General features: G+C 33.3%; 1 protein-coding gene across 1 annotated transcript in view; it reads right to left on the bottom strand.

Annotated features, from left to right (window-relative positions):
- The window catches only part of LOC148947207 (exportin-2-like), a 66,611-nt gene that overhangs the window by 26,389 nt on the left and 24,782 nt on the right, over nucleotides 1–15,440 (bottom strand). The window contains 3 exon segments of the mRNA XM_089097320.1: nucleotides 992–1,224; nucleotides 6,822–7,130; nucleotides 13,011–13,256. Coding sequence (XP_088953446.1) covers nucleotides 992–1,224; nucleotides 6,822–7,130; nucleotides 13,011–13,256 — 788 coding nt within the window.

Genomic DNA, 15,440 nt, shown 5'->3' with positions numbered 1-15,440 from the left:
AAAACACAACAAAAATGAATATAAATAAATTTTTTTATCCGTTTTTAAAGCTTTTTTTTCTGTAAACCCACCCCTCCCCCGAAAAAATTCTTTCAATAAAACACCCCTGAAAAAAAAATCCTTCATAAGACCTCCGCTTAAATGTTTGTCCGATTCGTAAAAACGCAACAAAATGAATGTAAACAAATTTTGAAACTTTAAAAATGCTGCAATAGAGGAGTAAATAAAGGAAAAAAAATACACAAAAAACAACAAAAATATAACATAAATAGTAAAAAAAGCAAGGAAATACGACTTTACGCATTACGAATTACGCATCGGAAATTCTAGACTGGTACGTTTTGTGGTAATACCTCGACAGTACCTCACCCAGACTATGTATTATACTATTTTAACTTATAATAAATCTACTATAATTATATTATTTATGATAACCTCGGCAAGAAGGAGACATCTAATAATGAAAAGACAAAGAGAAAAAGATCCCAAAATGAAGAACAAAATCACAAATATTTCGCCTCTCTTTAGAACTAAATAGAAAATAAATTAATTAAAAGAGTAGAGATAAAAACTAAAATAATCTACAAAATCTGAAATAAAAATAATACAAACATAAAAACAATAAGAAAATAAGAAATATTTTTTGTAGTATTAATTGTATATATAAGTATTGGCTTGTTTCTTATTTTATAGCTATTTTAAATTTTCATATTTTAATTTTGTATGTTATAGATTATTTTAGATTTTATCTTTCCTCTATATTTAGCAATAAAGACGCCTAGCTTTATACAGGCGAAATATCCATTATTTAGGTGGTCTTTTCCGTTCCTTTTACTAGCCTCAGACCCGTTGTTTGCCCTTCATTTTGAGATTTTTCTCTCTTTGTTTTGTAATGGCTAGCCAACTCAGCTTTCCATCTTCTAACAGTGGAAAGACAAAGAGTAGATACAGAAAAGAATTAGAAAACAAAAGTACAGAATCATGTACTTACTAGTTTACCGATTCGAGTACATATTTCTTTACTATTCAGCTTTAAGTAGGCTTGAATAAGCCTAGCAAGACCAATAATGTTGGCCGAACTTTCCCAGAGAACTGGAGATAAAAGAAGGGGATACAAAGCCATATACGCATCTGGAATAGTCCTATCGGGGCTATCAGCTCCATGCATAGCACTACGCAGCTCCAGTAACAGTGCCAACACTTGGAATACATACGGAACGAAATCTGAAAATAAGGACATGCCGGAATTAGAATTTACATGATAAGTCGTTTAGACTCGCGTCGCGTATAGCCATTAATGCATGGCATTTAATCATTATGGCATCACGTTTAGTCGGTATTGCATCGCTTTTAGTCTTTATGGCATCACATTTAGTCATTAATACATCACCTTTAGTCGTTAATACATCGCGTTTAGTCATTAATGCGTCGCTTTTAGTCATTAATACTTCGTGTATGTTTCAAGATTCAAGCAAGTGCTATACCTTTCAGTATAAAGATTTGAGTTGCTACACTTCCAGAACCCCCATACTCCCATTTGCATATTACCTTGTTCTTTTTCAATGTGAGTTTTCTATTGGGAAGACAGGACTCAATTTATAGAGAGAGCATACTCACTTGATAGAGGGAGGGGGGTAAACACAGAAACAGTGTTTTTATTGTCACTATGTCAAAATATTGTTACAGTATATTACTATGGCCATTACGTTTCATTAGCCCCTTATATCGGTGAGTGTGCCTATATGCGATACAGAAGCGTCGGCACTTAAGATAGGGAAGAGATATTTGAAGGGACAGACTTGTCCAAGGGGACTGGTGAGAATTCTCCCTTGACCAGTCAGACCCAAAAGTTGTTTTTGATGGAATGATATTACTTATTACCTTATCTTCACTTTACATTTCCGAGCAATTAAATAGGCTTTTAAAAAGGTATGATAAGGCTTAAAAATCTATTATAAATTCTACCATCAATCATTTTTACGATAAAATTCTATTCAGAATATTATTAAGAATAGATTGGTGTGCATAATTACCCAGATTCCCGAGTGAATTAAAACCTAGTTACGTAGGGGAAGGGTGCCCCCCCCCCAAAAAAATAAAAATAAAAACTAGATATTTTACAACTATTTGATTTCCAAACAACTGGACCTTCTTTTATGGTCCCCGACATAATGACTTCGTACGCACCTGCACCATGCTGTCAAAGTGATATACTATGTTTGGGGATATAATTTTAATACAGTTTAACAAAAGCCTATAGTAGTCTTTTAGGCTGTCGAAACGAAAATGGATAGGCCTGGTAGTCAATATGGATGCAGGGGCAATTTCTTTAAGCGGCGTAATAATTAATTAATAATTAATAACCTTACTGAATCTGATACATACTGTTTTTTCTCTTTTTCAATTTTTGCTGCTATTGAATATACCTAAATCGTTCCTGAAACAACAAAATCGGAAGGAATCAGGATTCGGCATATAGTAATTTTAATATAATGTTTGCAGCTGGAATCCATGACCTTGGTACACTGGTTTTACGCATAAGTAAAATGATGGTTGCATTCAAGATTGTCTTACAGAAGTATTTAATGACAAGTCTATTGTTCATTGTCATGGTACTCGGAAAAGAAAATATATTCTGAGGTCCTTTTACTAATTTCAAGTAGGACTGCTTTTTCAATTATATATACAGGGGGCTAATCTTTAGAATAAGCTTAGCTCTAATGGTTAGGAATTACACATTAATGAATCTAAATTTGAGCTACATATGGGGTCTGGTCTCTGTAGGTAGCAAATTACTTAGTAATATGATACTTTTTAGACTGAGCGATGCTACAGACATAGTTTTAAGAGACAAACAGTGCGGTTTTAGAAGAAGTAGAGGATGTGTCGACCAAATTTTCACTCTTAGGTTAATAATTGAGAAGTGCCTGAGTTGTCAAACACCTTTGGTCCTCAGTTTTATAGATGATGAGCAAGCGTTCAGTTCTGTTGATAGAAGACCTTTAGCAAAGGTCATATCCTTGTATGGTATACCAGACAAATACATTAAAGTGATTAGTGCTATGTACGAGAATAACACTGCCGCGGTTAAGGTAGGAAATGAGATTAGCAGCTGGTTTTGTACTAAATCAGGAATTAAGCAGGGTTGTGTTCTATCCCCCTTATATGGATTATTTTTATGGACTTTATCTTAAGGAACACAGGAAAGGCAATGAGAGACCACGGAATCAAATGAGGAGGAAAAAGTCTCCTGGACTTAGATTATGCTGATGATTTAAGCATCCTAGATGAAAGTGTGAGCAAAATGAATGAACTTTTAGAGATTATGCGAGTTCAGGGTGCTAGAATAGGTTTGAAAATTAAAGTTAGGAAGATTAAGTCACTAAGGCTAGGAATAAGCGAAGATGAAAAGGTGGCGTCAGGTGGGCAGCTTCACCTAGCTTGGTAGTATTATTAGCAAAGACGGTGGGAGCAGTGAAGATGTTAAAAGTAGAATAGCCGAGGCTCAGGATGTTTTTACACAGTTAAGAACAAGTTTGGAAAAATAGGAAGATAAATCTGCAAGCCAAGAATAGAATATTAGAAGCTACAGTAATGGCAGTGGTCAAATATGGCTGTGAAGCGAGCGTTGGGACTCACTTTGAGTTTCTGAACACCAAAGGAGCTTGATCCATATAACGATCCATATAACTACAAATTAGCGCTGAAATTCTCTGATTTATGAAAAAACGAAACAAAGCCACGAGAATCTATGCCTCTTCGAGTCTCTTTATATACTTACTATTTCCACTACTTACAATTTCCTGGAACAAATATTTCCAGAGAGCTAATTTTTGGTTATTCTCATAAGTTGGTTTCGGGAGTGGATTTCGTCGTTGGTGACGCCAAAGGGTTTTTGGCTATCAACAAAAGCAGTTCTTTTAAAACCACTCCTTGTCGATCCCCAAAATCCTTTGGTATCAGAAAGGACAAAATCGTGTCACTTAAATCCTCCTCTATAAGGTTGTCCATCTAAATTTTAGTACTAGAGGACCAAGCTTCACTCGGGGATGCAAATCTTGAGGCATAAAAAAGGTGTTCGCGTATTTCCCCCCATTGAACTACCTTTCACCGCGGAAATGCATTCCCACTTACCCTGATTCACACGAGAAAAACCTTTTTGTATAATTTTTCTAGATTTAGTTGTATTGATATTCATTTAATTTTTTGGCCAAGTCAATTCCCGGATTGACTTTACTAAAAAGGAAAAATAAAGTCAATTTGTACTTTTAGAAGAAGAAAAAACTCACTTTTAGAAGAAGAAAAAACTAACCTTTAGAAGAAGAAAAAACTTACTTTTAGAAGAAGAAAAAACTCACTTTTAGAAGAAGAAAAAACTCACTTTTAGAAGAAGAAAAAACTCACTTTTAGAAGAAGAAAAAACTCACTTTACTTTTAGAAGAAGAAGAAACTCACTTTAGTTTTAGAAGAAGAAAAAACTCACTTTTAGAAAAAGAAAAAACTCACTTTCAGAAGAAGAAAAAACTCACTTTTAGAAGAAGAAAAAACTCACTTTACTTTTAGAAGAAGAAAAAACTCACTTTACTTTTAGAAGAAGAAAAAACTCACTTTACTTTTAGAAGAAGAAAAAACTCACTTTTAGAAGAAGAAAAAACTCACTTTTAGAAGAAGAAAAAACTCACTTTTAGAAGAAGAAAAACTCACTTTACTTCTAGAAGAAGAAAAAACTCACTTTTAGAAGAAGAAAAAAAACTCACTTTTAGAAGAAGAAAAAACTCACTTTTAGAAGAAGAAAAAACTCACTTTTAGAAGAAGAAAAACTCACTTTTAGAAGAAGAAAAAACTCTCTTTACTTTTAGAAGAAGAAAAGACTCACTGAACTTTTAGAAGAAGAAAAAACTTACTTTTACAATAAGAAAAAAATCACTTTTAGAAAAAGAAAAAACTCACTTTTAGAATAAGAAAAAACTCACTTTTAGAAGAATAAAAAACTCACTTTTAGAAGAAGAAGAAACTCACTTTACTTTTAGAAGAAGAAAAAACTCACTTTTAGAAGAAGAAAAAACTCACTTTTAGAAGAAGAAAAAACTCACTTTTAGAAGAAGAAAAAACTCACTTTACTTTTAGAATAATAAAAAACTCACTTTTAGAAAAATAAAAAACTCAATTTTAGAAGAATAAAAAACTCACTTTTAGAAGAAGAAAAAACTCACTTTACTTTTAGAAGAAGAAAAAACTCACTTTACTTTTAGAAGAAGAAAAAAAATCACTTTTAGAAGAAGAAAAAACTCACTTTTAGAAGAAGAAAAAACTCACTTTACTAAAAACGTATTCCAAAATAACAACATTTTAAGTTGAAAATGTTGCTAAGATTACTCTCAAAGTTCAATTGACCTATCTGTCGGGAGGCGGTGTTACCCGTCCCCTGAAAATTCCTCAGGCCAACCCCCCCCCCCCGCGGAGAATTTCTCCCGAATAATTTCCCCAAATTAAAATTCCCCCATAAGCAAAATAGATACCTCAAAATGTTGATCAGATGTCCTAAGGGGTAACAAAAGGACCAGATATAAAAAAACAGTTTTAGAACAGGGGCTGTTTGGTCTCCAGTCACTTTTGACTTATAAAAAACGACCAGAACTCTCAATTTCCGATCGAATCAGCATCCTCCTAAGTTTCTACGACCACAGGATGGAGGTCAGGGATGAGGAAGAGGCACCCCCCTTCTATACAGAATAAAGTCTGCTAATTTTGGGGTTTCATGTTACTCTTTATTTTCATAATAACAGCGTAGAACAGAAATATTCCCAGAAATTAGGAGGGGTTAAATATTAATTTCTACCTCCACACCCCTCTCACCCCTTCCTTAGAACTAATTATGTATTTACCTGAAGGCTCAATGAGAGTTAGAATGTTTTGGCATTAAAATGCACCCTTTGAACCATCTGCCCCCCTCCAAAGCTTATACGACCACACTTCTCATAAAAACCTTATATCTTAACAATGGGCAACTTGCAGTTTACAACCCTTACCTCAGGTGCTTAAGAGGGGTTATCAAACCCAAAGGCACGGTTATTAGATCTTTGGATTATTTTGAACAAAATGGCTATCTCAAAACTTTGATCGGATGCGGTTGGGAAAAATGGGGGGGGGGGGGATTTTTCGGGGGATTCAGTAACGTTTGTCCAACTGTTAGTCTTTATTTCGACATTTTTTCTCCGGTTGATGGGCCTAACTTCATTTAGCAGATGATTTAAGAAAAATATTTAAAGGACGCTGGGAGGGGCAAATGAATTTTCCCAAAGCCGTGAATAAACTGATCCTCAATTTTCCCCAACAGAATCCACCATCAGCTTTTACTTTTGTAAGCCAATTTGACCAGCAATTGCTGATCGAGAATTTTTTGTAGGATTGCTGAAAAGTTTGAAACACAAAGTGCACGGAAACGGCTTATTCACCAATAATCTTCATTCAATATTTTTGTTAAGACGGTGGAAAAACACCTAAGTTTTATGTCTTTGTTAATATTTAAAATGTTTTTTTGGCGCGTCTATATAAGTATCTACTATTATGAAAACAATAAATAGTGCAGTAGTACAACTAGTGGAGGTGTAAGTGCTGTGATGCGGAGGTGTAATAATGTCTTACCTAACCTAGCCTAACCTAACCTAGGTACCTTTTCCCCGCTAAACCCCAAAAAACTAAAGTTTTAGATGTTATGACGGTTAGTGGTTCTGACGGATTTTGCAGTGCTCCTGACGTTAGTGCTCCTGACGGTTAGACGTTATGACGCCTTCCCATGCGGAGTTATAATAATGTCTTACCTTGGACATCTTGCGTAAGAATCTCTTGAAATACAGGAAAAAGGAGATCTACAAAAGCAGCAACCGCAGCAGGAGTCACTTTGCAGACAATGCTTATAGCCACACTCAGAGATTCAAATATATAATGGTTGTAAACGGGTTTGCTTGGACTCTTCACCGCCAATTTCAACCTCTCAATCAGTTGAGTTACAACTGGTGTTAAGTACGGAACAGCTGTCTCACGGAGCACTAGGAGACTTTTCATCAGGGTGCGCATAAGATGCTCATTTTCTCCCGAGCCAGGTAATGAGAAGGCAAGTAGAAGATTGCCTACAAAGAAACAACATTTGAGGCAAGTTTTTATTCAGAATTTTAAAAGTTTACATCTTTTTGAATTTCGCACAATTCATTAACGAATAGATGCACCAAAGCCTATACAAACTGATCATGTCCCTCTAATGAATTCTTCTTAATAATGTGGGGCTCATTTACTTGTTTCATTATTTTTGTTTATTAATTTAGCAATAGTCCATTTTTATTTAGCATCTAATACTTCATTCATGAATAAAAAGCTATAAGGACACTATTAAGTATTTGACCATCAGAAAGCATATGCTGATGGGAAAAAAGCAATAAAAATACAACAAAAAAACATGACAAAATATAACATAAAGAGCTAAAGCCACATAACCTAACAACGCATACAAGTTTTACTGTAAAAATAATTATTATATTTTAGGTTATTCAATCAGGCTAAATGATTAGATTTTCTGAAAGAATAATTATTAATTTTCTTAAGAGTAATTAGATATTAGGGAAGTCACCTTGATGTTACAAAAAAAACATAAGAATCTTAAAAAAAAGATCTAAAATATCCCTAACATCAAGGCGTAAAATCATCTAAAATTTAAAGTTCTCTGTGCAAATTTGAGAATTATTCCAGTGTTTCAACACATGACAGCTTTGGTAATATGGATTTGGTAATCTGGATAGGCCTATTTCTTTTTACTGGGCTAATTTGGTATAAAGGTGATAAGTAGAAAACACGAGGCCTGATAACTGCATTAAATGCAATAGCAAGAACACATCTTTTTAAACTATATTTACAACTATTTTACATCATCCCCTCCTAAAATAAAACAATGTATTACCTCGTGCCGGTGTAGTGGAAGAAGCCGAGCCTTTCAGTTAAAAGTATTCTGGTTCAATCCCGCCCGGCGCAAGGAAGAATATCGCCATATGATTGTGTTCTAATTTTTTTTCTTATATGGGACAGATTTTGTAACAGTAAGGATTACTCATTTTGCACTTTCCCTATTTATACATAAGCTCTAGTGTAGGTAATCTTTATTTTGCAGTGAAACCTTGGTAATCGAGTTCTCTGATTAGCTGATCAAAACATAGTGAAATTTATATATTTGGAATTCATATATCAGTTTAGTATATCATACCTGTTACATTTTTGACTTCGCTTTGCATTTTGTTTTTCTTTTTAGATCGAAAAATATGTTGAAAAAAGATAAATCTCCCACTTATCAGCAAGTCTAGATCAATCTCTAAAATTTTTTTTTAAGGAATATCAAGATTCTTGGTCAGTGAATGAATAGATCTAAAACTAACGAATACAATAACATAAGTATCCTGTCTTTTTGATGCAAGTTAAAGATTTAAGATTGTCCCTAAATCGCACGTTTCACAGGGAGCATAAACCTTAAGGTAACAAAGGCAGTGAAAATGAAATCACATTTCCTGAACTGGTTAAGCGAAAATTTACACTACCATATATCTTAAAACCAGAGAAATCAGAGAATTGATGATTTTTAACGAAAATGACCTGCTTATGGATGGAGTTATGCAGCTTTTTTTTTTAATTTAATAAATTTTAAATTTTATTTAAATTTACTACATTTGAGACACACAAAAAAAATGTGCAACCAATTAAAAAATAAGCTAAAAACGAAATGCCAAACAGCTTAAGAGTGTGCAGGTTTCCCTTAAAGACGTAATTATCTCTAGGAATCAGCGGATCATTAATTTTTTAATTTTTACGGACGAAAACCATCGTCAAATTTAAATAACAAGTTTTGGTATATTTTTTTAAGGTTCAACGTGGCAACACTGATAAAATGTGGTTCGATCCTATAAACTTCATAATTTTGAAGCAACCTAAAGAAAAATCTTATAAAATTGCGGTTTCAGGGGTCAAAAATGTTTTATCTTGATGCCCTTGGTATTTTCACACATGTTTATTCCCGTTTCTATATAAAGAAAAACCCGAACTGTTTTCCATCTATCTTCAAATACACACAACAAATGTTATAAATTGTTGATTGCAGCTCCCATAGTGGTGGGCCTTGAAAAAAAAAAATGAAGGCAAAGAAATTCATATTAGGTTATCCGTAAATAAAGGCACAAATATAGCCAATAGGAAATGGCTTCAAAGCCTACCATTGTCAGCCCTGCTAATATTGAAATAACATAACATATATTGTTACTATACTGCTAAACAATTCCTTTCTTCTGGAGGTAATTTATGCGGTGTGAAAAAAGCTGAGAGATACGTGGTTTCCACTTGATAACACGTTTAAAGAATTTAAACTTTTGCAAACAAGAGTTTAAAGAATTTAAACTTTTGCAAACAAGAATTTAAAGAATAAGACAGCTTTCATAATATCCTGTCACAGAACAACTAATTCTACATCCGATCCGAAAAAATAGCCTCTATTAAGTCTCAATGCAATTTTTTTTTGCATTTAAGAAATATTGGTTGGGGCCGAAAACACATTTTGTATATTTTCGGGACACAGTAAACAGTCCTTATCCAAATGTATTAAAGGTAACTTTTAAAAGAAGAACAAGAAGAATAGTTGACTCAATCGAGGCAAACCATCTACTGAAGATATTAGCAATAATTTAATCATCTCTACGTTCAGCAACATTTTCCTCTTTTCCTCCTCAAAAATAATCACAAAATTCAGCTCTTACTATAAACGGCTATAACAGAATTTCTTTATTTAAATCTAAAAGTAGTTTCTAAGCTTTTGCTGATCAATCCCATTGATTCTGATTTTTACGAACAAGTTGATACACTCTGAAAATATACTTATTTTGAGATCATTGCAACAAATCTGCGATAAAAGGCGTAGTTGCTAGTTTAACCATTTAACTGAATTCAAAAGTGAAATGCTTCATTTCTGTGTGAGTTTTGTTTCGTTTGTTTTTTTAGTGCTCATTCAATTCAATGTGTTTGAACAATAACTGAGGAGCAAAATATAAAAACTTGTAAGCCTATTTAGGCATCTGTTTAGCCTGTTAGGCAATCCAAAATTTCTAGGAGCCTGACTAAAATAAAAAAGAAATTCCAGCATAACTAAGTCCCATTTACTGAACTATCCATGGAAAGTGGGCCAATTTTCTGAATAATATCATAAGAAGAGATTCCCATATAGAAGGATGAGCATGGCGAATTGAACTTGCAGACATCGTAAATCAACTCCATTAACTGAACTAAGTCCCCAATTTCAGAAAAAGAAAAATGTTCCTTCTCTGTAAAAATAACAATCTAATCTTCTGAAAAAAAGGCACTAAGCTCAGAAGTGTAAGCCCAAGTCACTACTATACAGCTTCAGACTTCTTTAACTCTGGATATTCTTTCGCAGCGCTACTGCACTGCACTAGACAGTGCAGTAGTGCTATACTATGTAGGAAAAAGTAAAGTCAAGAACATACGGCAATCCATTCTTTACTAGGTCGCATCTGATGCTGCAGCTATGAGTGTCCGCTTTACATTCTTGAACACTTTTTGGAATTAATGACAAGTACAATCAATAAGTGTATAATCAATCAATATACTACAAACAAAACTTAATTTTTTTGTACATTACGATCAATGATCATAGGCTAATTATTCAGTATATGAGGGGGGGACGTCCCTTTTTTAATCGTCGCTTTTATCAATCAAGTGGCTATCTCAAAATTTCGATCCAATGTCTTTGGGGAAAAAAGGGGCATGGGATGGGGACTAGTTACCCTCCAGTCTTTTTAGTTACTTAGAAAAGAATTATAACTTTTAATTTCCAATCAAATGAGCCCTCTCCCGATCTTCTAGAATCACTGGCTCGTTACGATCACCCCTAGGAAAAAAAACAACATTAAAACAACAATAAATAAACACGCATCCATGATCTTTCTTCTGGTCATAAATGCAAAATTCCACATTTTTATAAAAACGAACTTGAAACGTCTACATTAGGATTCTCTGATATGCTGAATCTGATGGTGTGATTTTCATTAATATCGTTTCACGAAAATTTTCGAAAATAGAAAATAGGACAAATTTTCTAAGGCTTTTACTTTTGATGGCTAGAATTTGGCTTAATTAACTTTATATATTTGGAATCAGGATAAAAATTTAATTTTTTTGATGTATCTATTGTTTTCAAAGTCCTGTCTTGTAGAGTTTTGGTCACTATGGACCCGAGTCGCTCCTTACTTACAGTCCCACTAACTTTTTGATACATCAAATCGATTGCAGCTTCTGTCTGTCTGTCCTGTATGCATTATTACACGGTTCATCCGATCCCCAAGAACCTTTAAGAAATTAAATACACCCTTGTGAAGGTTTTAAGAATTAGAACTCCCCCGCAACCAGGTCCACTTAATACTCTTCGCATATAATGAAATTAGAGATCCCAAAAGAAAAATACTTATCAGTTGCTTCCAGTCGCATTATTTACATTTTCCATATCAAAATGAATTTGATTTGTATATTTTTTCCGACTTTGATGCATATGCAATCAAAACTTATTAATTTGGTAATTTATATAAATTACCAAGAAGTTTGTATAAATCACTGTTTGTATTTATCGATTCAGTGTGTTATCGTATTTTTCTATTTATGGGCTCGATTCCCCGATGAAGGGAAATTGCCAGGGGGAGGGGGGACAATTTGCCATGGGGGTGATTTTCCGGGGGAAGAAATGTCCGCATGAGAAGCTATCCGTGGTGGAAGGAAATTCTTATATACTTTTAAATTTAAAGATACGATGGTTGTTAATAATTGGAGGAAATTTTCTTTGGGGAATTTCTACGGGAGAGAGGTGATACATTTTCCAGGGGAGAGGGGTCTTTGAATTCCTTTCTTTCACATCAACACGCGATGGCTAAGCTAGTCATAAAATAAAGAGAAGAACCAAAATTATAATTTCATCTTGACTTCCACTAACCAAGTAACGTTGATACCACGCCTGCACAATCTAAGAAAACAAGGTAGACGCTAAATCTACACAAAACTGATCAGATGGACCCCAGAAGAAAAAGAAAGAGAAAAAAAAATAAAACAGAAAAGACTGAATTCACCATGCCCTTGATTCAAAGCTAGAAGGTCATGTTTGACACAATACCTGAAAACACGGGATAATACAGCAATCTTGCCAATAACTGCCACTAAATAGGCCCTCCCCTCTCCCCTCAAGAATATTTGTTAAAAATGTTTGTTCTGGCTTTTAAATATTTGAATTTAGGTAAAAATTAATGTCCTTCTTACTTAGAAGAGACTCTGCAAAAGGTGAAAGATGAATCCCCGATGACTTGTGTAAGGTTAGTTTTTGTCCAGTGACTGAATATAAAAAAAAATGTTGCAGAAACAATTTGGCTTGATTGGACTCTCTAGGCCAGTGCTGAAAAGAAGTTAAAATTTACAAGATCTTTTCATGGATCTAAGAGGTTGGACTTGCAACCAAAATACTTGCAAGGGAGCAAAAAGTATCAAGAAAGGAAAGGAATGAAGGAGGAGTGTACATTCACTGCCAATTCACGGCCGATCCGAATGATGCGAATCAAGAGAGCTTTGGATTAGAGCGCATAAGGCTTTTATGTCTATGTTCGTCGCGGTTAATAGGAAATCTTCATATTATGCACCTTAATTATATCTTCGTTTGTAATGGCATTTGCAGTTCTATGGGTTAAAGTAGTCACGTGGGCGCTAATTTTAATAGCTTATTGTGCTTTGTTTATCATCCTCGATGAGGATGCTCAGGATATTCTCCCTAAATACAATGCTTTAGTAGGCTCAACTGCTGGAACTGCCTAAGTTAAGGTACCTAATATTATTCTAAATTGGCCCTCCCCACTCCCCCAAGAATGTTTGTTAAAAATGTTTGTTCTGGCTTTTAAATATTTGAATTTAGGTAAAATGAATGTCCTTCTTACTTAAAACAGATTATGCAAAAGGTGAAAGCTCTTCCTTTTGGATCACCGGTTTCTTCGTATCTGCTGTTTCCATACTCAATATTTTATCCAGAGCAATGGCTGCATAAGAATGGATAACTTGATTTGAAGCAGTTAAAAGGTTTATGAGACAGGGGATGGAGGCCAAAAGCTCCCCATGGCCGAGCTGGCTTCTAAAAGTCATCACATATTTGATCGCATCTGCTTTAAGAACAGGAAGTTCATTCACTGAAATTAAAATTAAGAAGTTTAATTTTCTCACATGACAAATTGAAGAAGAGAAAAAGTATAGTTTTAGGTTACTTTTCATTTGCATGGACATGAGACCTTTCCATAAATTTTCAGTTCAGTTTTAACTAGAAGCATAAATCATTGTAACAATGAACTAGGAAATACTTCAAAAATTTCAACTGACATTCGATTTTCATTATTCTGAGGGTTATTGATACTGAGCAGACACATTATTTAACTACAGGTAGCCTAATATCATTTTCAAATTTTAGAGAATAACAAATAGTAATCCTTCTTAAAAACTAATTTAAATTTCGATTAATTGAATCAATATAAATTATTTATTTACTTAATTAATAGCCTAATAAATGAATAAAAAACTAAAATAATGTAATTAATAAAAAAGATTAACTGAATTTAGTCTTTATTGAAAGAGATTCAGTCATTTTTTAAAGAAGAGAAACAATATTATTAAATTACAGGTAGCCTAATATTATTTTCACCATTTCAGAGCCTAGCAAATAATTACTCTTCTTAAAATTAGTTTATATTTAGATTATCTAAATTAATGGTGTTAACTAAATAATAAAAACTATAATTAATTTAATAATTTAAATTAAATAATAATATAAACATTAATCAAAAAATTATAATACAGTTAATTTGTTAGTCAGATCTATAATAAATTAATTTATAAAAAATAATAGTAATTAGAATAACCACCTTAGTAATAAAGATTAATTAAATTTAAAAATTATTGAAGGAAATTCACTATTAAAAAGAGTAGTCACATTATTGAATTACAGGTAGCCTAATATTAATTTCAAATTTTAGAGCACAACGAACTATGCTTCTTCTTAAAGATTAACACAGATTTCAAAGGCGTTCGAAAACTACATTATTCTTTACAATTTATATAAAAAATATATTTAAAAGTCCTATTTATCCTCTTTTTACTTTTAAGTAAGTAGGAAAAGGTTAAATAAATGTTTAATTCCTTAGGAGTCTTTAGGGATATTTGACTCACTAGGATACTAGTCTCAGCCATGCTTCTCATGTGCCCCTTGCCAAGACTATTTGTCTGTCTTAAATTAGTCCAAGGGAGGGGGTCCAAAAGAATAATAGTGTGCCTTGTGTTTGTCTCAAGGATTGGAGAGTATTGTCACCGTCATGTCTAAAGATCTTATCTGATATTTTTCATAATTCTCAGATAATTGATAGGACCGTTTTCTAAGCTATTCTCAAAGGGAGAGTCAGCAGGAAAACGTCCCTTTGATCCACCTGATCTACACTGCTATGCGGATGCTCCCTTTTAGAACTGCTTAACAGAGTATTTACCTCAAAAGTAAAAACATGTCAGATATAAACTGTAGGCATCACATCGAAGATATGTTTCACTCCGTTTTAGAAAAAAACTAGTCCAATTAGTTTCAAAGAAACCGGTGACAAATTTCTTTTATTTCCTTACGTAATTATCTCTTTTAAAGAACAAATTTCTTTTCTGCTTTTAAAGAATCGTCTTTATGAAGAAATTTATGAATAAAAAATACATTGATGCTAAAGTAAGCACAATTGAAAGGGGGGAGCGGATGAATTTGGCTACTGAACAGCTCACTTTTTCATTATACTCTAGCCGTAGAAGAATTTGAGTGGACACAAGCTCGCTCTTATATACGACGATTTTTTATTTGGCCCATTCAATTTATTTTCATTTGTTGAGTCATAGCATTTTCTGTTGGTTTGAGTTTGGCTACATCATTCATTTTGATTTCTGTTCCTTTAAAATTCCATCCAATCATTCACAGTTATATCTGTTTGTTTAACTGCTAGCATTATAAGACTATGTTTCCTGTCACCTTATAATTGAAAGTTTTAAAATTCAAAATAAAATTAATTTATTGAATGTTTATTTTCTTAGCAAAACTTTTTTGGGAAGTTTTGTTTGTTAATATGTTTTTTAGAACACAATGGATTATTAATTGGAATATTTCAACGAGTTTCCCAGGTAAAGTTTATTCTTCTCTTTACTAAAATTTGCAAGGATCATTAAAACTTTATTGCTGAACATGCAAACATAGATGCCGTTTAGAGACGCATAGAAGTAAAGGCTGCCATCTATATTCCATGTACTCCAGACTAAACTCAAGATATGTCCCTAAAAGATCAGCTATAAAAGATTAC

The sequence above is a fragment of the Artemia sp. Qi Xiang Cuo genome, chromosome 11, assembly GCF_049724085.1.
Source record: "Artemia sp. Qi Xiang Cuo chromosome 11, ASM4972408v1, whole genome shotgun sequence".
Lineage (NCBI taxonomy): Eukaryota > Metazoa > Arthropoda > Branchiopoda > Anostraca > Artemiidae > Artemia > Artemia sp. Qi Xiang Cuo.
Note: the sequence above shows the minus strand (reverse complement) of the source record. Positions and strands in the feature narration are given on the sequence as shown.